The sequence below is a fragment of the Eptesicus fuscus genome, chromosome 20, assembly GCF_027574615.1.
Source record: "Eptesicus fuscus isolate TK198812 chromosome 20, DD_ASM_mEF_20220401, whole genome shotgun sequence".
Taxonomy (NCBI): domain Eukaryota; kingdom Metazoa; phylum Chordata; class Mammalia; order Chiroptera; family Vespertilionidae; genus Eptesicus; species Eptesicus fuscus.
Window position 1 is genome coordinate 9,717,257 of NC_072492.1, and position 19,889 is coordinate 9,737,145.

The 19,889-nt window shown below is 59.5% G+C and overlaps 1 protein-coding gene across 2 annotated transcripts in view; it reads right to left on the reverse strand.

Annotated features, from left to right (window-relative positions):
* The window catches only part of NTN1 (netrin 1), a 180,556-nt gene that overhangs the window by 40,014 nt on the left and 120,653 nt on the right, over positions 1-19,889 (reverse strand). For both annotated transcript variants that reach the window (XM_054709687.1, XM_028128292.2), the window contains exons 4-5: positions 10,274-10,423; positions 6,994-7,047 (exon numbers count right to left, since the gene is read on the reverse strand). In XM_054709687.1, the coding sequence (XP_054565662.1) occupies positions 6,994-7,047; positions 10,274-10,423 (204 nt within the window). The remainder of the gene's footprint in view (positions 1-6,993; positions 7,048-10,273; positions 10,424-19,889) is intronic.

Below are 19,889 nucleotides of genomic sequence, written 5' to 3' on the forward strand. Positions count from 1 at the left end.
GGGGATAGCCAGGTGCGCCCACCTCCGCTGAGTCTTCTCCTCCATGGCGGAGAAGACTCCATGGCTGATAATTGAGAAGAGTGCTAGCATCATGTAAGAGTCATCTATTCTTCACTTACCCAGAATCAATTTCTCCTTTATCACGGGTCTGGGTCAATTTCTTCTCAGGATACTAATTAGCTGATGGTCATTTCCTAAACAGCAAATCCTGGACGGCCTAACATCCTGTTTCATATCACGCTTTGAAGGCCAGGCCGCAGTCCATTACAGACCTCCTCCTTCTAAGTGGCCTGGGACCTCCGCACGATCAGCCATCCTAGCTCCAGCCCCAGTCCCCCCACAGACCCACAGGCCCCTTGCTCCTATGCCAGGAGTACCGAGGCTCCCCAAAAGAGAATAAGGCTGTAGGCGGTGCAGCCAGACCTCTGCTACTTAACACAAGGCCATGGCCACCCTGTGTGCCTGGAGGGCAACAGAGGACACCTGCCATTTCTCGTGTAGGCTGAGCTATCCCTGCTTGGAGGTGGGTGAGGAGGAGCTAAAAGACACCCCCTGCCCTCAGAGTCTTCCGGTGAGCAAGGGGACAGGAAGGCATGCATGCCCAGGCCCAGCGCTCAGGCTCCGTGGCCGCTGCTCTCCACTCCCCCAACCCAACAAGCCAGATTCACGTCACCCTTGGGTTCTGACCACAAGTTCTTGACATCTGAGTCATTTTTAAACATTTTAGTCCAGTGCATTAGTGCATTCACCATAGCGCCACTGCCTAGTTCCCCAGCTTTTCCCTCCCGCAGGGGAAGCCTGCACCATCACCCCTCGCCATGCCTCCTTCCTCCCTGGCTCTGGAAACCACGGATCTGATTTCTGTCTCTGGATTTGCTTATTCTGGGCATCTCTCTATATATAAAAAGGCAGTGACCGTGACAACCGAAACAACTGTTCGACCGGTCACCATGCGGTGCTAGCATGGATGCATAGACACAGGTAAAGTCTGAGTGAACTAAGGATGAACAAGACAAATGTTTGCCTTCACAGAGCTCGCACTGTAAGAAGGTTAGGTCAAGGATGAGAATTCAAAATTGCCACCAGCACAGACCTGAGGTGCCGCTTCTCAGAGAGGCCAGAGATACACCTGGTAGCGGACTAGGGGTGTGACTGAAGGGCTGGAGCTGACGTGAAGGTGGGGCCATTCTGGATTTCCTAGAGGAGCCAATGGCTGCCTAGGAGGCAGAGCTTTTGAAGCTGACTGGCATAGAAACCGACCAATCAGAACCAAATCTGGGTGAACTGCGAAGAGCCAATGGCTGCCTAGGAGGCGGAGCTTTTGACACTGACTGGCATAGAAACTGACCAATCAGCACCTAATCTGGGTGAACTGCAAAGGCAGAACCTAAGGTGGGGGCTGAGGAGGGTTTTAAGGGCAACAGCTGTTTGGTGTAAGGTGTAAGAAAGAGGTTCAATTTTTTAATAACTGGTCCAGATTTAGGGGTTATGTATTTTTGTCTGCCAAGAGCATCTCCTCCTGCTGTAAAAGACTTCCCCTGCCCCATTTAAGCAATCCTATCCTATATAATCTATCTATACTAATAAAAGGGTAATATGCTAATTAGACCGGGTTGACCAGCCATCTTCCAGATGTCCAACTTCCTTCTGGACAAAGCCATGGTGGTGGGAGCCAAGGCAGAGGCAGTTAGGGGTGATCAGGCCGGCAGGCAAGAGCAGTTAAGGGCAAGATCAGGCTGGCAGGGGGTTAGGGGCAATCAGGCCAGCAGGGTAGAGCAGTTGGGGGTGACCAGGCCAGCAGGGGAGGGCAGTTGGGGATGACCAGGCTGGCAGGGGAGGGCAGTTGGGGGCGACCAGGCTGGCAGGGGAGGGCAGTTGGGGGCATTAGGCAGGCAGGCAGATGAGTGGATAGGAGCCAGTGGTCCTGGATTGAGAGAGGGATCCCGAATTGGAGAGGGTTCAGGCCGGGCTGAGGGACACCCCACCCCCACCCATGCACAAATTTCATGCACTGGGCCTCTAGTTTCATATAAATGGGACCATGCACTATGTGGCCTTTTGCATCTGGCCTCTTCAATTCAGCATGATGTTTCCGAGGCTCATCCAAGTCCTAGCATGTGTCAGAGCTCCGTTCCTTTAATGACTGGATATTATTCTATTGCATGAAACTGCCACACGGCTTACCCCTTCTCCACTGACGGGCGTTTGGGCTGCTTCCACCTTTTGGCTCTTGTTAAGCATCTGACCTGTAATCCATTTCCAGGCTTCAACTCTCTGCTGGGTTCAGGGTCTAACTTCAGCTGCTGGGAAGGACGTGACGAGGCCACCAGCAGTTTCCACTTAGCGGGCCCTGCACACCTGTCCTCGGGCCGCACCTCCTGCTGCCCACCCTGCCTTCCCACCACGGAGCCTGCAGACACCTCAACGCAGTGCGAGCCCTCCACACACTGTGGTGTCTGCTTCCCAGGCGGTTCCACTGGGTTGACACTGGGCATGTATAAGCCCACCACCGAGTCCAAAGCTTTATCTGGATCATCCCATTCCATTGACTACCCTGTTTCCAGAGAAGGAAACAAGATGAGGCAGAACTCGGGTCTGGGGCTCCCATCTGGTGTCCTCTCCTCTCCTTCCGGCCCCCGGCACCTGGGAAGGCTGCACCCCAGTCTTTCCAGCTCACGTTCCTTCCTCATCACCTATTCCCTGTCCTGGAAAACAAGCCTAACACGAGGACAGTCCAAGCTGCTCCAGGCGGCAGGTCTCTATAAACCCAACTTTCTTTCATGAAAAAATGGAGGCGCTAAGGGGCCACCAGGTGTGACAACTCTCAGGTGACTGCCCCGAGGCTGGGGCCATGGAAGCAGGTTGCAGAAGACACCACACCAAATGCCGGTGGGGCAAGTGCCATGAGGGGACGAGGCCCAGAGAGAGGACCAAGACCCTGCGGGAGGGGTCCCAGGAGTTGGCTCCTTGCTCTTGCACCTCCATCCCAAGTCCAGCCTCCACTCAGCAGACAGCAGTGCCCCTTGGCACCAAGGAAGCCAGTGAAAGAGCACAGCCTCTCGCCTGGCTGAGAGGCGGCCCTTCCTCCCTCTGTATTTTCGTGTTCCTATGCCTACACTCCATTTCCGGGGGAGCCTACAGGCAGTGCTGGGTGGAGTCAGCTCACCTGAGCTCCGAGAGCCCGTCATATGCATCTCTTCCCACCTGTATGTTCCATGGCATCAGATGGGGTGTGTCTGCAACCAGTCACCAGGAGTGTTGACACCAGGGAAAGTGGCAAATGCCAGATGTCAGACTCTACCCCAGCCAGGTCGTAACTATTCACCAGCGCCTCTGCCCGTGGAGACCTCGGCACGGGGCTGCAGGAGAGACTGACCATCAGAGGCAGAGGAGACAGAGAAAGCATTTCTGAAGAGGAAAAAAGCTTACCAGGAGAAAGAAGGCCATTCCTACCCGGAGAAGAAGGCAAGAAAGCCCCTCACCTCAACCTGGGGTGCGGGGGGCAGAAAAGAGAAGTCTTTGCATGTCCAAGGCCTCTCAGCTAGCAGAATATCAACCCCAGAGCCCCTGGTCCAAACTGGGACTCATCCCACTGAGCCAAGTGGCCGCCATGAAGCCAAACGACGTGCGATCAACAACTACACAGAGCTGATGGAAGCCGAGGGAGGGCAGGGCCCTCTTTTAGCCCAGAGGATGGGTGGGTTTGGAATGGGTGGTCCCTCGCTGCCCCCCAGCCCACTGCCCTCCTGGGCCCTGGCCCAGACCTCCCACGGGCATGGCGTTCCTGCCTCCTGCCCCATGACGGGGCTCCGGCCGCTCAGACAGCAGTGGACAGCATTTCGTACGTGAGTTGGCCCTGCCAGGGGGTGGGTTCAGCGTGAGGTTATGTCCATCAGCTTTCAGGACAAATTCTCGGTTTATTAATTCTCCTCCGTTACGCAGGCAAAAGTAAATAAGCTTTTCTCCGGCAGCCTGGCACACAAGCCTTCCCTATTCAAACACTGCAAGAACTGACAGGCTGGGGAGTGCTGCGCTCCGGGCCCGCTCCCCAGGGGCCCCCTGGCCTCCTGCCCACACCATCCCGCCCACCGAGACAAGGCAGCCGTGCGTGGCAGGCCCAGAGTCCAGCGCCTGAGGCCCGGGCATGGCCTGGTCCTTGGGTGTGAGCACCAGATCCTGGGCACCCCGGATCACCAGAGAAGGTCCGAAGGGTCTGGTCAAAGCATGAGGATCGCACCTGCTCGCTCAGCCCATCTGTGAGCAAAGCGCTGTGTAACGTGTGTTTACTGCTTGCTTTCATTTCAAACGTGTCTTCTAAAGGTTTGGAAGGAAGAAAAGAAATAAGCAGTAACAAAACCAAAAGGAGTCAGAAAGTTAACTAACTAACCAAGAACTGAAAAGGCCTTTCAGAGGAGGAGGCTGCACGTGTTTGTAAGCACTCGCTCGGGAAGCTCGTCGCTTGCTTCACTCCAGCTTCCTGTGGCCGGCACAGACATCTCGGGGGTCGTTTTTCTTTTTCCCTATTTTTGTCCCATTTGCCCATTTCTGATTTGCAAGGGAAAAAGCCAAAACCGCTGCAGAGACTGGGAAAATGGGAGGCAAGAGCGAGATGCTGGTCTGCCTGGGCCTTGGCTGAGCTGGGTGCACAGCCCCAAGAGCTGGGCCAGGTGAGCTCTGAGCGGCTGAGGCCGCACCCCGGAAGCAGGAGTGGAGACTCCAGCGAGTGGCAGTGTCGGCTCGCCCAGCTGCGCTGCCCAGAGCTGGATGGGACGTGCCTTCCTCAGCCTCACGCTGGCTCCTGCCTCCCGCCGCCCAGGCCCCCGAGCTGCTTCCTCCTGCAGTCTTTCCTGTGAGTGTCCCTTGCAGCTCGACCAAAGGTGACTGACGACTCAACCCAACTTCCCAAGACCAACGTCCCTGGCTTTCCCGGGTGAGACCTCGGCACCCCCCTGACATGCTCTCTGTCCGTTCCTCTCTGGGGGCTGTGCGTTGACTGTGCACATGTGCGAGCTTGAAACGTTCTCTCTCAGTTCCCAGCGAACGGCCAGCACTCAAGTCTAGTCTTTATTCTAAGACCGTGGTCGGCAAACTGCGGCTCGCGAGCCCCGTGCGGCTCTTTGGCCCCTTGAGTGTGGCTCTTCCACAAAATACCACGGCCTGGGTGAGTCTATTTTGAAGCAGTGGCGTTAGAAGAAGTTTAAGTTTAAAAAATTTGGCTCTCAAAAGAAATGTCAATCGTACTGTTGATATTTGGCTCTGTGGACTAATGAGTTTGCCGACCGCTGTTCTAAGACATTCAGGCAACCACGTGGGTGTGCAAGTCTCCCCCACACCTCCCTGGAGAGGAGGAAGGGGGTCCCCAGAGCTGACACTGATGTTCACATGGGCCCCCCATTTCCACTCCTACTCCAAGTGCCAGTGCACAAAAGGCCTGTGTGACCCCAGGACCAGACGCTGGGTACAAGCCTGGCCTGCTCTCCGCGTGGCGCCCCATCCAGCGGGCTCTGAGCCCCACGCAACCTCTCTTGTGCCGAAGACTGGTGACAACCATTCTCACAGCATCATCTCCAAATACAAAAGTAAAACACATGGGACTCCTGTGGATGGAAAAGGGGCCACATACTAAACCGGACACACTCAGGGCCCTGTACGGGGGGCCGTACAGACTGAGACCGAACGTAACCACACAGGAAGGTCTGAACATACAAGTCCCAACGCAAAGCGGGTTGAGGCAGGTGGCCACGTGCCAGGCCTGTAGCTTCCCTGACAAAGGTCACTCTTTACCTTAGCGGAGCCTGCCTGTCTTTTTGCATCTGTGATAACACACCCTTGGAAATGGCAGAGTAACCTCCTTCTCCGGACCCCTCGGGGCACACCACATACCAGACCCCACATGGCTCTCTGGTCCCCCAAGGCCCTCTCCATGGGCTGTAAGTGCTAACTGCGAACTATCCTGCACCCACCATGAAAAGAAGCCTCTCTCCATTTTACTTCATATCCAGTCCCAGACCTTCCCCACGCTGCTTTCTCCCATCCCTTTCATCTACCCGCAGTGGCCTGCAGGTGACCCCCTTACACCCCCTCCTCCGATTGTCATGTATAAAACAAGCTGTAAAGCTGCCATTCTCCGGAGCATTTTCCCACTCCGTGGAGATTTTGCTTCCCGGCAAACGTGGTCCGTTTGGCTCAGGTCCACTCCTCTCGGACTTTTTCTTCGGCTGGACGTTCTTTTGTCGACAGTACAGAGGAAACGAATACACTAAACACACTTATCCAAACACGTTCAGACCCGAGGCTTACGGGGCCGCCCCGCGCCACATCGCTTCTTTATTAGCGGTTACGGTCGGGAGGCAGCCGCAGGCCTGGCGGCTCCCGTAATTCTGAAGCAACAGTGGCCTAAACGGCATTCGGGGATGTCCGCACCCTCTCTAACCGGGTGAGGAAACACCTGCGACTTCTGCTGGCGCCCAGGTCACCGGGCTGCTGGCCCTGCTGTGGTTTGTGGCCACCTTGGCAACCGAGGGAATGCTCACGTTCAGCGAGAAGAGGGGGACAGTGGCGGTGTGGTTCTCTCCCTGTCCCCCCCCCACCCCCGTTTTCTGTGTGCGGCCCCCTGTTCTGTCCTGGTGCTCAGGAAGGCGCTGTCACCTCCTTCCCGGACCTTCTGCAGCCCCGGAAGGGGTGACGCGGCCCCGTCGGACGGTGTTGGGCTCAGGCCGCTTCCTATCTTGGTGGATGAACAAGAGGAGCCGCTGTGAGCGTCCTGGGCTTGGAGAGAGGCTGGCCCACAGGCACTGATAAACCCCTCTCTTTTATTCTTGGGTGGGGGTAGGGGTTCCCAGAAAAATGCCCTGAGGCTCCATCCTCCTCAGTCCAGCCCGGGTACCACTCATGCCAAGTAGCGCCCTGATGGTGGTTCGGAGGATTCTGGCCCCTCTAACCCCCTCCCCTTCCCACCCCTCCCAGAGAGATGAGCCCAGGGGGCAAACCTACCTTCCGGCTCCTCCACGCTGCTGGCTGCAGTGGTGGGCGGCGCCACGGGGATCTCTGCAAGATTCAGGACGGAGGAAGGGAAAGTGAGGTGAGGAGGTGTTATTTTTGACCTTAGAGAAGGATGAGCACGGCACAGACCCCTCCCAGGCTTCCAGTGTCCCCCTCACCCCCCACCACCATCACCCCAGATCCAGGCAAGGATGGTTGGGGAGGAGGAGGCAGCTGGGGGGGTGCCCGGGCTCCCTGCCTGTTCTCCTGTGGAAGCTGTCCCTCCATCCGCAGGGATGCCCACACTCCTCGACACTGAGGAGGGACGGGCGTGAGGAGAAGGGGAGCCGGGCTGCCCCGCCCTTGAGCCAGGGCCAGGTAGGGGTGGTGTGTGTGTGTGTGTGTGTGTGTGTGTGTGTGTCTGCGGGGCCCTTGAGGTGGCAGACAGGGGCTTCCCCAGGCCCCCTGCTCATCTCCATGTGGCTGACTAGGCCCTGCTCACCTCTGACCTCAACTCATTGGGGGGAAGGTGCCCACAGCAGGGGTGGCACGTAAGGTGCCTGGGAGGTGTCCTACATGTGCAGAAAGGGGTCTGCACCCCTGCCCAGGTTCCCATGGGCACATCTCCCCAGCTGGGCCTTGTCTCTGTGGGCCGTAGAGACCAACAACACGGAAGAAAGAGGGGCCTGTGGAAGTGTGCGCCTTATTGTGGTCACTCCGCTTCCACCTAGAGGGGTGGTCAGTTCCCACCAGTTCCCGCTCCGCCCCATGCTCTGCAAAGGGAGGGGTTCAGCTGGTCCCCAGGACGGGCCAGGTATCCCAGCTGAGGCTTCCTCCTTCTAAATGAGGCCAAACCAGGGACCACAGTCCCTGAGGGGCAGGGACGCCCTGGGGAGGGACCACGTGAACAAGGAGTCAGAGGCCTCCGAGAGCCCTGATGACGCTGGCTACCCTCTGACTGTTGGGATAAGACCTCCCTTGGACCCCCAGATCCAGCTAGGACTGGAGCTGGGCACCCAGGGACACTCAGGCTGGGGGCAAACCTGAGCGTCACGGCAGGAGCACCTTCAGGGAGGAATGGGCAGAGGACCCGGCCCTCAAGGTGGAGGCAAATCTTGCGCTTGATGGATTTTATCAGCAGCAACACGTGCCGCCACAGCCGCTCATTAAGAAGCCGACCTTATACCAGGCCCCCCTCGGTCCCTATGAGCTTCCTGGTCCCAGCACAAACGCCCCAGAGGGAGCGTCCGCACGGACCCGCCCAATCCTGCACGTCCCCAAACGGAGCTGAGGCCGGTGGCCACGGAGCCACGCTGGCCTGAGGGCTGGCACCGGGAGCGCAGGGGCCTGTGGCTCCCCGAGCTGTGACGGCCGTCCTCGGGGCACTGTCTGGCGCCTGCAGCGGGTGCTCTCGGCAGAGCTCGTGGCAGAACCCCGGGAGGGAGACCCGGGCCTTTAGGCTGCTGGTGGGCCAGCTCTCCTGGCATCACCTGCCCCGGAGAGGATGGGACAAGGGACTGAGCGTCAGGAAGCGAGAGCCCCGTTTTCCAGGTCCCTGCCTCTGAGCCTGAAACATCCGCTTCATTGCCCGCTCTGCCCTGGGCGGTGGGAATGTGGGTTCCCGCCGCCTCTGAGCAACCCGACAGCTCCTGACCCCTTTCCAAGGGAGACCGTGTCCCGTGTTCCTTCTCCGGACGGCGGCACGGTTTCCGCCCAGCGCTCCCACAGTGCTCACTGCAGCTTCTGGGTGGACGGAGGGACGCTGAACGCTGGGAGACGGGCAGGTAGACGCTGTTGTGGGAACCATTTCCCCTTGCTCTGCCCCGGTGGGCACTGAGCTCCATTTCCTGAGGCTGGGCGCGGGGTCACTGGCTGGCACTGGACCCTGCCACACATCCTGACTTAGAAGCTGGTTGGCGCCGCCGGAACCAACCCCGCCCGACGTGTCCTGGAAGGTGAAGGCCACCCCAGCTGGGGCGGGTGAGGCGCAGCGGCTAAAGCTCCTGCCTCTGTGTGTGTGTGTGTGCATGTGTGTGTGTGCGCACGCGTAGGGTTCCCTGCAAGGTCCATGGGGACCACTCCAAGGACCCCAGGTGCCTTGTGACAGACTAGAAGGGCCAGTGCCCTCCCGACGCCAGGAGCTGACACCCGAAAGCAGGCCGACCGGCCTCTCCTTAGAGGCCCAGGGAGAAACAGTTAGAAAATACTCCAGGCTCCCGGGTCACAGGTCTACAGTGTAACTGCCCGATTCTGTGGTTACGGTTCAAAAACCGCCACAGGCGCCTGTGAACAGCGGCCCGGCTGGGTCCCCATAAAACTTCCCCTGTGGACACCGAACTTTCCTGTCACTTTCACCCATTGTGGACACGGAACTTTCCTGTCACTTTCACACATGATTTTGTTTCAATCATGTAAAAAGGGTAGACACACACACACACCCCGCAGCCGTATAAAACCAGGTGGCGGGAACCTCCCGGCAGGTGAGCCAATGAGCTACACTCCCTGCTCTGGAGAGCAGACTTGGTCAGGCTCCGCCCGGCGGGCAGGGCTCGGCTCCTCCCTCACCCTCCTTTCTGGGGCAGGCCCGTCCTGCACGCCCCAGACCTGGCTTCCACCAGGGCTAATCCTCGGCTCACGGCGCCGGTGTGATCCCACCAGCTGTAAAACGTGAAGACTGGCTGAGCCAAGGCCCCCTGCCACCTCGTCACTCCTCTCCAAGCTCCAGCCACTAAGGGGTCATGGTTGGCCCGATGGGGCCTCCAGGACCCTCGGGGCTGCTCCCACCCTTCATAACGGCCATGGGAGCCTTCCCAGCTCCCCTCAAAAGTCCTGCGGTGTCGGCCAGGAGCAGGGGGTGCTGGAATTCCCACAGCAGCAATGGTGGCCCAGGTCCTCTGGCTGGGAGGGACAAGGTTTGGAGCCAGATGGGGCTCTGGGGCTTGCCAGGTCTGAGGGAGTCACCAGGGAGGTGTGACCTCCAGGCTGCTGCCCCCACCTGCTCTGCCCACCCACCCAGGTCCAAGGTCAAGGTGGCACATGGAAACAGGACCCAGGCGTAGGAGCGGGCTTGCTTCCCCGACTCGTTTTTGGTCAGGACAGGCAGCCACAGACAGGCTGGCTCTGCTGCGCTCCAGCTGCTTCTGCAAGCACCCCCACGGCTTGGGGTCCCACCCGGGTCCCACTGAGGCAGAGATCGCACCCATGAGCTACACTCCCTGGATGGCGGGACCCGCCTCCAGACAGGCCCTCCACCCGCACCCAAGCCCCCAGGAGCAGGCGCCCGCGTGCGTACTTATGCAGGGGGCGATGGGGGAGCGGCTCTGCTGGTAGCCCTTGGCGCAGCGGTTGCAGGTGATGCCGGTCACGCCGTCCTTGCAGGGACACTGGCCGGTGGTTTGGTTGCAGGTTTTGCCAGCAGCGCCGACGGGGTGGCAATCGCAGGCTGTGGAGGACACACAACAGGAGGGTCAGAGGGTGGGAAGGGGCCCCGTGCACACCCACCCCCCGGGGTCCCTCCCCAGGGAAGAGCAGGAACGGGGGAGTGGGCCCAGCCAAGCCCACACGTTCCGGAAGCTCTGAACACCGGCCACCTGCCTACCGGGAAACGGGGAATGAAGGTTAGGGTACGCGGACTCGAGAGGATGTTCTGGCAGCAGGAAAGCGGAAGTGGGGAGCCCTTCCCAAGGCCAGAGAGGAAGGCCCACATTCAAGCACGTTTCCAGGAGCGCAAACTCTGACCACGAGGGGAGGAGTCAGACCTGGGAGCTGCCCCTTCTCCCGATGGGTTTGTGCATCCCCATTCCTCCACCCGCCCGCCCCTGGCCCCCACACGCCCCTGCTGACCCGCTGGGTGAGGGGGACAGGGTTTGGAGCCTGATGGGGGACTCACCAGGAGGTGCGGCCTGCAGGCTGCCGCCCCCACCTGCTCTGCCCACCCGCCCTGATTTGCAGCGGGGCTGGGGCTCAGGCGTCTGGACCCCCAAGCCCATAAACTGCAGCAGTGGGAAGAGGCACAGTATTGTTTAATGAATGTGCGAAGACTGGGAGGTGCGGGAACCCCCCCCCCCAAAGGGTCTCGCAGAGGGAACGGCCAAGCGGGGCAGTGACGTGAGGCCCCGTTCTCAGGCCACTGACCAGCACACGAAGGGCACGCCCATGCCCGTCCTCCTGGTTGCCATCCTGTCACACTGTGTCCTGACGCCCACTCCTGTGCTCTAAGGACCCTATTCCAGCGATGCAGTGCCAGGCAACATTGGGGGGACATCCCACTGCTGTGGACTGAATGTTTGTATCTCCCCAAAGTCTTATGTTCAAGCCCTAAACCCCAAATACAATGGTATGGGGAGGTGGGGCCCCTGGGAGGTAATTAGGGTTAGATGAGGTCATGAGGGTGGTGAGAAATACAGAGCTGTTGTCTAAGTCTATGGTGTTTTGTTACAGCAGCCAGAGCTAACCGAGACACCGACACCAACACCTGACGCCTGGGCAAGAACTGCTGCAGCAACCAGGCAGGCCCTGGTCCCCACTGTGTCCTGCCCCCGGAGCCAGGCAGCGCCCCGAGTGCGAGTGGGAAGGGAAGACAGGATGAAGGAGAAGCGGTCTGCCTCTCCCCCTCCTCGCTCCACCTCTCCATCCCCCAAGGGCAGTGGGGCGGGTCTTCAGGGAGGCATCCTGCGGCCATTTCAACTGGTGCCACAAGCTGCTCTGTGCTTCTGCTCCAAAGGGGAAAGGGCTCCTCCAGGAGCTAACCGGGTCCTCCGGCCAGCTCTGCTCACGGCGAAGGCCGTCTTCGATGAAGATGGGCCTCTCCCCGCACCCTGGGCCGGGGGACGGGTACCCGGAGGAGGACGGAAGCAGGAGGAGAGCAGGGAGGAGAGGAATGTGGGGAGATGTTTGCTGAAGTTGTGTCTGGACATGTGTGGCTTCCCGAAACTCGTGGAGGAGTGGGCTCCTGGTTGTGGGTGCCCCCTGGCAGGGGAGAGGCGGGGGCACAGGCCCGGGACAGAGGCCCTGGGTGCCACGCAGGCGGCTGGTGGACTGAGGGGTCTCTCAGTGCTGGCCCCACAGAGGAAGACGCCTGCTCCAGTCTCGCCTCTGTAAACCCGTCTGTTGGAAACCTGTCTTCTTAAATCTGCCCTGAATTCAAGTTCATGCCTCACTGTTGTTTTCTTTCCTTCTTGTTTTTGTCGTTTTGGTTTTACTCAGTAAGAACAGACTGCGCCTCGTGGATGACGTGAGGAGGGACGGTTGGAGAACACGCTGACCTTCCCCTCGGCCTCCACGTCCCCGTGATGGGAAGGGTGCTCACGCGTGGGCGGCATGTCTCAGCTGCCACGTGAAAGCAGAGGGCCACAGCACAGGACCCTGCTGTCCCGAGCTCCTGACACGGCACCCATCGGATGTGGACCGAGGCTCCCGCCAGCTGACGCCCGGGCCTGCTCGCACAAGCTGGCTGCTGAGGCCGAGACGCACGCCGAGAGGCCTCCTCTCCGTGTGACCGAACATCGCTGCCTGCGCTGGACTTCAGGCCCTTGGACTTGGCTGGCAGAGGTCACCAAAGGCTGCTCAGGGACTGAAGGGTCCGAGCTAGGTCACCCGTGGGCACCACCATCCGTCCAGGGACCTCTACCGTGGGGGGAGCTGGCCCAGAGCAGAATTAGGGGTGTAGTGGGAGGACTGTGACCCTCCCCCGCGGCCCCCCACAGCTGTGACTTCGCAGCTGCACCAGCTGAGGTCCGGTCCGGTGGAGCCGAGGCCACCCTCTGTGCTGCTGGGGCAGCTGTCTGCTGGGTGGAGCGGGCACTTCCCAAGGACCATCCCTTGATTAAAGGAGGGGTGCTTCACCTCGGCTTCCCAATCTCTCCCCTGAGACCTGCAGAGACTCTGAGCAGCTGGCCCCGCAGCCTGGTCTCGCGGGAGCAGGGCTCACTGTGCTTCACCCAATCAGTGTTCCGGGAGGAGGAGCCATCAGGGTCCCACAGAGTGTGTGTGTGTGTGTGTGGGGGGGGTGCTCGGAAAGCCAGCCAGGTCACCTCCAGGGCAGTGGGCCATCAGGAGGAGGGGAACGCCTCCAATGTAGCGCCTGTGAGCACCTATGTGTCCATGCTCTCATAGTCGTCAGCTCTGGCCCTCACACCTGCCTGTGACATTGGCACAACCCCTCCCGCGCCTCCCCCCCAGGACACTGCAGCTGAGGGAGGAGACACCGGGGAGGGCTGGTCTCCGAGGGCATCACCGAGGCCCTCACCCTCTCTGGACGCCCCCTCTCCTCATTCTGCAAGGAGAAATTCATGCTCAAACCAGCTGAGACCAAGGCTAGATGGGTTTTGTTACGCGTGGTCAAATACAATCCCAACAGGCAGACTTGCATTGCATTCAAAGTAAGGACTGTTCCCAAAACCCCGTTTATGAGGAAAAGTCTGAATTATCCCCCTGTGCAAAGAGGGGTGTGAGAAAACTGACGGATGACGGCACCTGCAGAGGGTTCTGCTACCGCCTGGGAGGCGGGAATGGAGCAGTGTCAGAGGAAGGGGGCTGAGCCACCGCAGGGTTCCAGGAGGCCCAGGCCCTGACCCGCAGATCGAGGAGCACCTGTGAGCGTGCAGGCGCACGGCGCGGTGGGGAGGGGCAGGTGGAGCTGCAGAGAACGTGGAGCTCAGGGGAGCAGAGGCCTTCTCCTTGGCAGGGGGTCTGGCGAGGGGGCGAGGAGAGCCTCCCTGATATGAGAACTCGGTCTGGCTCAGAACGTCCTCCGCCTCGGGAAGCCCAATGGGGGACTCCCGATTCCCCGGAATCAGCCGCTTCTCCCAGCTGAGGTCAACCCCTTCCACGCAGGCCACCTCGTGGGCACGGGCGGGCAGCACCTGGCCATGGGAAACGGCCTACCCAGGCTTTTCCCATCCAGAGGAAGGTGAGACCAGGCGGGGGCGCGGGGCCCTGCGGAGGCAGCAGGATGAGTTTCTCGCGAGCGAGGCGGCTGGAGGGCCTCCGGGTACACAGCGGCAGCCCGGCTGTCTTCGCGCTGGGCCACCGGACAGGGACAGGTGCTCAGGGCACAGACGGTTTCAGAGGGGCATCAGGAGACCCAGGCCTGGGCCTGTCCTGCCAGTAATTCTGTGTGACCCTGGGTCAGTGCCTCGCTTGCTCTGGCCCCGGGGGCTCACCTGTAAGGACAGATGTCTACACTCCCACTAGAGGCACTTCCAACTCAACAGCCTAGGGCTTGGTGTCTGAGCCGGGACCATCCCCCACCGCGGCAGGCATGGCAGTGTCCCCACCGAGGGTTCGGGCGATGGCTCGCGCATACTGCCGGGCACAGCACGCCTTCCGTCCACACCCACCGGTCGCCCTGCCCGACACCGCTGTCCACCGAGTAGTGCCAGGATGTCCTCGCCGAGACTCGGTTTCTCTGCCAGGGCAGAGCAGCACAGCAGGGTTCCCGGAGCCCTGGCGGAGTGACGGGAAGGCAGACAGTCCTGACCCCAGGCTGCTGGTCTCCGGCAGCTCCTTTCCCTGTCTCCTCCAGTGTCTGTCCAGGCTCCCTGAGGGCCCACAGCCTCACGCCCGAGGCTGCCCCTCTCACTGTGGCTCACACGGTGGCCTTTGGGAGCCACCCTGGGTGCCTATGGGGGGGGGGGGGTGTCTGGCTTCTTTTCCTGAAGACCTGGCTCTAAGGGCCTCTGGTTTCAGGCAGGACCTGCAAATGGCAGTGATCTCAGGACACAGGAGAGGGGAGTGGCCTGGTGCCCAGACTCCTGGAGTAGCTCCAGGCAGGAGGGTGGGAGAGGGAATGACCTTCAGCCAGGGGTGAAGGGCAGCTTTGGGCCTGAACTCAGACGTCCGGTCCTCAGAGAGGCCCTCCCTGGCCACTTGTAGAGCAGCTCCCCCCACTTACACTCTTTATTTCCTCCCTGTGACTCACCACAATATATAATAACCTTATGCTCTTCTTCTTCATCGTCAGCCTCCCCCCAGAGAGCAAGCAGGTGCTCCATAAATACTAGGGGAATCAAAGAACAAACTCGGGGCAAATCTGCCGCCCTCTCCCTGGGGAAAGGCTATTTGATTTACCTGTGAGTCTGGGGAAAAGAAGGGGGTGAGCAGGGAAGACCATCCTCAGACCCAGCCTGACCCCAGAGCACCCCCCGCTCCTGCATTCCCCGTGCTAACGAGGGAGCGAGGAGCCCTTCAGTCCACAGACAATCCACAAACCAGCTCAGCTGTCTGTGTCCACCTCCTCGCAGCTATGCTTTTCTTTCTCCCAGCAGTTGCTAACGAGGCACAAAAGCATAAATGTTTCAAGTTGGGCGACCTCTCCTCTCCCCTGCCACTCTCGGATCAAGGTGCAGACAGCAGGAAGTGGGAGGGGAGGGGCGCCCCATAATCCCAAACTGGGTTATTTGACCCTCCTGATCTAGTTAACTCTAGTCTTCCTGCACCTGATTTACAGCGGAGGGACAGGCTCAGCTCCTGCAGATGGCTCCCCACGGGGCGGGGGTGGGGAGTCTGCTTGCACAGGCTCAGGGCAGGCGGGCAGGGGCGGGATCTCTCTTGGCGGCACTTTCACAGCCGCGTTTACACTCACGGCCTGTCCCCACCTCTCCGCACAGGGCCTCCAGCAGCAGCTGCCGGACACTCATCTCTGCTGTTTGACCGATTTTGCTCCCCCCGTGTGTAAATCCTTTATCCGGAGTGTGCAACAGCCTTCGGACAAATGCCGGGCCTTGCCCCGTCCTGTGGGAATCTGCCTCCGAGTCCACCCGGGGGCTGAGCCCTCCAAAGTGAGAGGCACCCCCGCTCACCGAAACAACTAAGGCAACAGCAGAGCCGAGGGAATCCGTGTGCCTGCGTGTTCTACTTTCCTCTAATTGTAGTAATAACCCTGCCAGCTAACAGGTGTGGGGTGACGCACGTGCCAGGAACCTCCTCTATGTCATTTCATTTAATCGCCACCATAATCCTGGGAGGGAGGAGGAACTATTGCTAACCCCATTTTCAGATGAGAAAACTGAGGCACCGAAGAGTACATACATTGCCCAGGGATGGAACTCGAGCCCTGGTCTCAGTAACTCCCTGATGTGAAAAGCTGCCCACCCCAAGGCTGTTGGCTGGCGCCCACCTGCTGCTCTCCTGGTGACAAAGGCTAGGTCCCAGGTGAAATGCCCTCCACCCACAGAGGAGCTCAAGGCCAGGGCACCGGGATGAGAGCAGCCTTCAGAGGCAGGGCACTGGCACCCAGAAGGGTGAGGAAAGTGGCCAAGGATGCCCTGGGGGATGAGACCAAGGGCTGGGCCTGAAGATCCCGTTTTAGCATGGGGCGCTGTGTGGGCCGGGGCGCTGTGTGGGCCGGGGCGCTGTGTGGGCCGGGGCGCTGTGTGGGCCGGGGCGCTGTGTGGGCCGGGGCGCTGGGTGGGCCGGGGCGCTGGGTGGGCCGGGGCGCTGTGTGGGCCGGGGCGCTGTGTGGGCCGGGCGCTGTGTGGGCCGGGGCGCTGGGTGGGCCGGGGCGCTGTGTGGGCCGGGGCGCTGTGTGGGCCGGGGCGCTGTGTGGGCCGGGGCGCTGTGTGGGCCCGGGGCGCTGTGCGGGCCGGGGCGCTGTGTGGGCCGGGGCGCTGTGTGGGCCGGGGCGCTGTGTGGGCCGGGGCGCTGTGTGGGCCGGGGCACAAGAGCAGGGACTCTTCATTTGTAAAGATCTTGGGAGCAAACCACCTCCGCCCGGTGTCTGCCAGCTTGCCCACGTTCTCAGCTCACAAGCGTCACTGAGGCAGGACGACGTCCTGTTGCACCAGGGACTGATGAAACGCTTATTTAAAAAAAAAAGCACGTGGCGTGTGGAATGTCAAAGCTGGAAGGGACTCGGAGACCATAAATCTGAATATGACTCAGAGATGAGAGACTGAGGTCTAGGGAGGTCACGTGACCTCCCCCAGGCTTTAAACCTAGAGCCAAATCTGGAGATCGGGATTTCCTACCCTCCCCCAACCCCCAGGGACCAGGAGGCCCAGAGGCCACAGGTAGCGTTGAAAGGCCACAGTTGGCAGTTGGCACTGAGCGTGGAGCTTCCATGGGGATGTTCTCTTCTTCTCACTTCCTCTCTCCCCAGGGGCACTGGCCTTAACTGCACCCTAACACAGTCCACTCCTTGGTTGTGGCCTCTGCCCTCTGAGCTGGGAGCTGCTCCAGCCACTGAGTACCTTCCTGCCTAAGGTGTCCACCCTTTCCCTGCACCCTAAAAGTGATGATAGGAAATGGAAACGTGGCCAGGGACCCACAGAGTGCAGGGGCACTCCTGATGCTTTTAGGCTTTTGTGGGGTGCACGAACCCTGCCTTAGAGTCAGGAAGGGGTGGGGCCCCAGGTTCCTAGCCCTGCTTTGACTATGATCAAGTCCAGACATACACACGGGTGCACACACCCGATCCCATGCTCTCACCCGGACACTAGAACTTCGGCTGCCTAGCTAAGCTCCCAGCCTCACCTGGCAAGATTTAAATTTAAAAATTTTAAATACATACCCCCTCCACCTAGTTTTCATCAAGAGAGCCATTAAAAAAAGACATGTAATTTCACTGATAATAAGTCTCTTCCCTCAAAAGAATAAACCTGGGGTCTAGGCCGCCTTTCTCAACCCAAGAGCGAGCACTGTCCTCTCCTACTCTCCCACGGCCCTGGTTCTCAGCCTGGACTACACATTTGACCTTGGGAAGCTTCTCAGGTTCCCAGGACCCACCGGGCCCAGGAATTAAACCAGAATCTCTGGGGGTAGGACTCAGGCGCCAGTATCTTCGACTCTCCAGGCGATTCCAAAGTGCAGCCAAGGCTGAGAACCTCCACACGAGTCAGGGAGAAGATACAGACATCGTCAATACTAACGTTTAACGAAACCAATGTTACTCAAGGCGAACTGATATTAACCAGTGAAGTTCCTACAGTATCTCATCCACCTTATAACAAAACGACATGGAAGGAGATGACGTTATTCAAGGACCTGCTGTGCTGAGGATGCCCTGATGTGAAGGGAAAGGAGAGAAATGGAAAGCTGCACACCGTGGGCAGGGAGCCAAGGGCCGGCCCAAGGCGCTTGCTTCTACCCCAACCCCTGGCAGAGCGGCAGGGGGTGGATGGGAGCAGCAGGTGTGCGCTGGCCAGGAGAGAGGACCCACATTCCTCTGCTCCCACCGCCGGCATCGTCTGAGGACGTGCACCGTCCCAGCCGCCGGCATTCAGCAGTGTGGACCTTGGACTTGAAGGGGGCAGGGCAGAGAGTGAAAGAAACAGGCTGCTCGGTGAGATGGAACGAAGCCCTTTGTGCAGGGTGCTGGATGTGGTGGTTAATTTCTTAATTCTCATCGCGATGCGGTTCACGGGAGACTCCTGGAATGTCTTTATCCATCACAGATGGTTTGGGAAGATGATAAATTAATATCATTTAAATGGGGGCCTGGCTGAAATGGTTAAATGGCAACGTCTTCTGTGCTGGCTCCAAAGAGAAAGCGCCCCCCAGTCCATAAAGAAGACAAATGGTAAACAAAACCCCCTATCGCTTGACAGATTCCAGGACGCGTATCCTTCACAAGCCATTCTGGGGAGAAAAGAGAGAAATTCATCTCCTCTGACTTTGTATAGGACAACAGCCCACGCCATAATGAGGCCTTCCCGGGGCTGTGAAATCGCGCTGAATAGCGGGAGAGTGCAGCCGCCTGTTCCCCGGCATGTTTATTACAGCCCTTTGTATGCGCCAGCCCAGCCAGCCCTGGCTTGGTGCTAAACCACTGGAGAGGAGAAAGCACCCAACAAATTTGTTGCTACGAAACTTCCCAGATGGGGGGACTGCATAACAACGTTTGGAATCGAATGCCCTTGCTCCACACTGTTCTTGTCTGGGTCCACCCCTGCTCTAGACTGAACGCGGTTGGGAGTCAGCCAATCGCCAGGAGTGTACGGGTGGCCTCAGCCCCCCTGCCGGGCTCCTCCCAGGCCCTGGGAAGTCAGGCGGTAAAGAGGGTCCTGATGCCGTTCCTCAGGTCAACGGCCAACCTGAGTCCAGGGCCACGGCCAGTTGTCTCAGTTCCCCCGGAACATGCATCGGAAACAGCAAAGGAGGAGGCATGCGGCCTCCACCCGAGGGCTGGGCCCGGGCTCCCTGAGGTCAACCCCGGGAGGCCAGGGCATGGGGGTGGCTCCTCAGCGACAAGGTTTTTGGAAGCTTCTGAGAGCAAACCCTGGGAGATCAAAATACTGGGCCAAATGCTTGCGCCAAAGGAATCACTTCCTTAAGCCATCCAGCCCTGGCAAGGCAAGACCGCGGGCTCCCTGCAGGTGACGAAGAGACCTCAAGGGTGCACATCCCCCGCCAGCATCTCGGCTCCTGCAGCTGGTTCCTGACAAGACTGCAGGGCCTCTCTTTGCTGAGAAGTATCCTGAGAGGGAACTGAGGCTTCAAAGTCCCCACGTGCCCTACGGGGGTGACATCAGGAAAAGAAGAGCAGAGGGGGGACTGGAACTGTCAGGTCACATTCTTCTTGCTCAGCACTCAGAGCGCAGTTCTTCCAGGCAGTGGCTTTTCACCACGCATGAAGCCCTTCGGGTAACGCTTTTTCTCACCAATCAGTGTTAGGACCGGCCACGTAGCATTTTCCCCTCACCAATCAGGTGGCAGGATCCTGGAAGCATTGTTTTTCCTCACCAATCAGGACACACTGCGAGTCCCGCCCTTTCCTGTCACTTTCCCCCAGTAGAATATGCAGGAATCCTTCTGAGCAGAATCCATCCATCCATTCCTCCTCCTCTGTGCGTTCTTCTCCCTGTGCTCCTACCAAGACGGCCAGCTGCTGTCCAGGGCTGAGAGGGAACACACAGCCACCACGGCTGGCCACAGTGTCTGAAATAAGACAGGGCCACACCCTTGCCTGC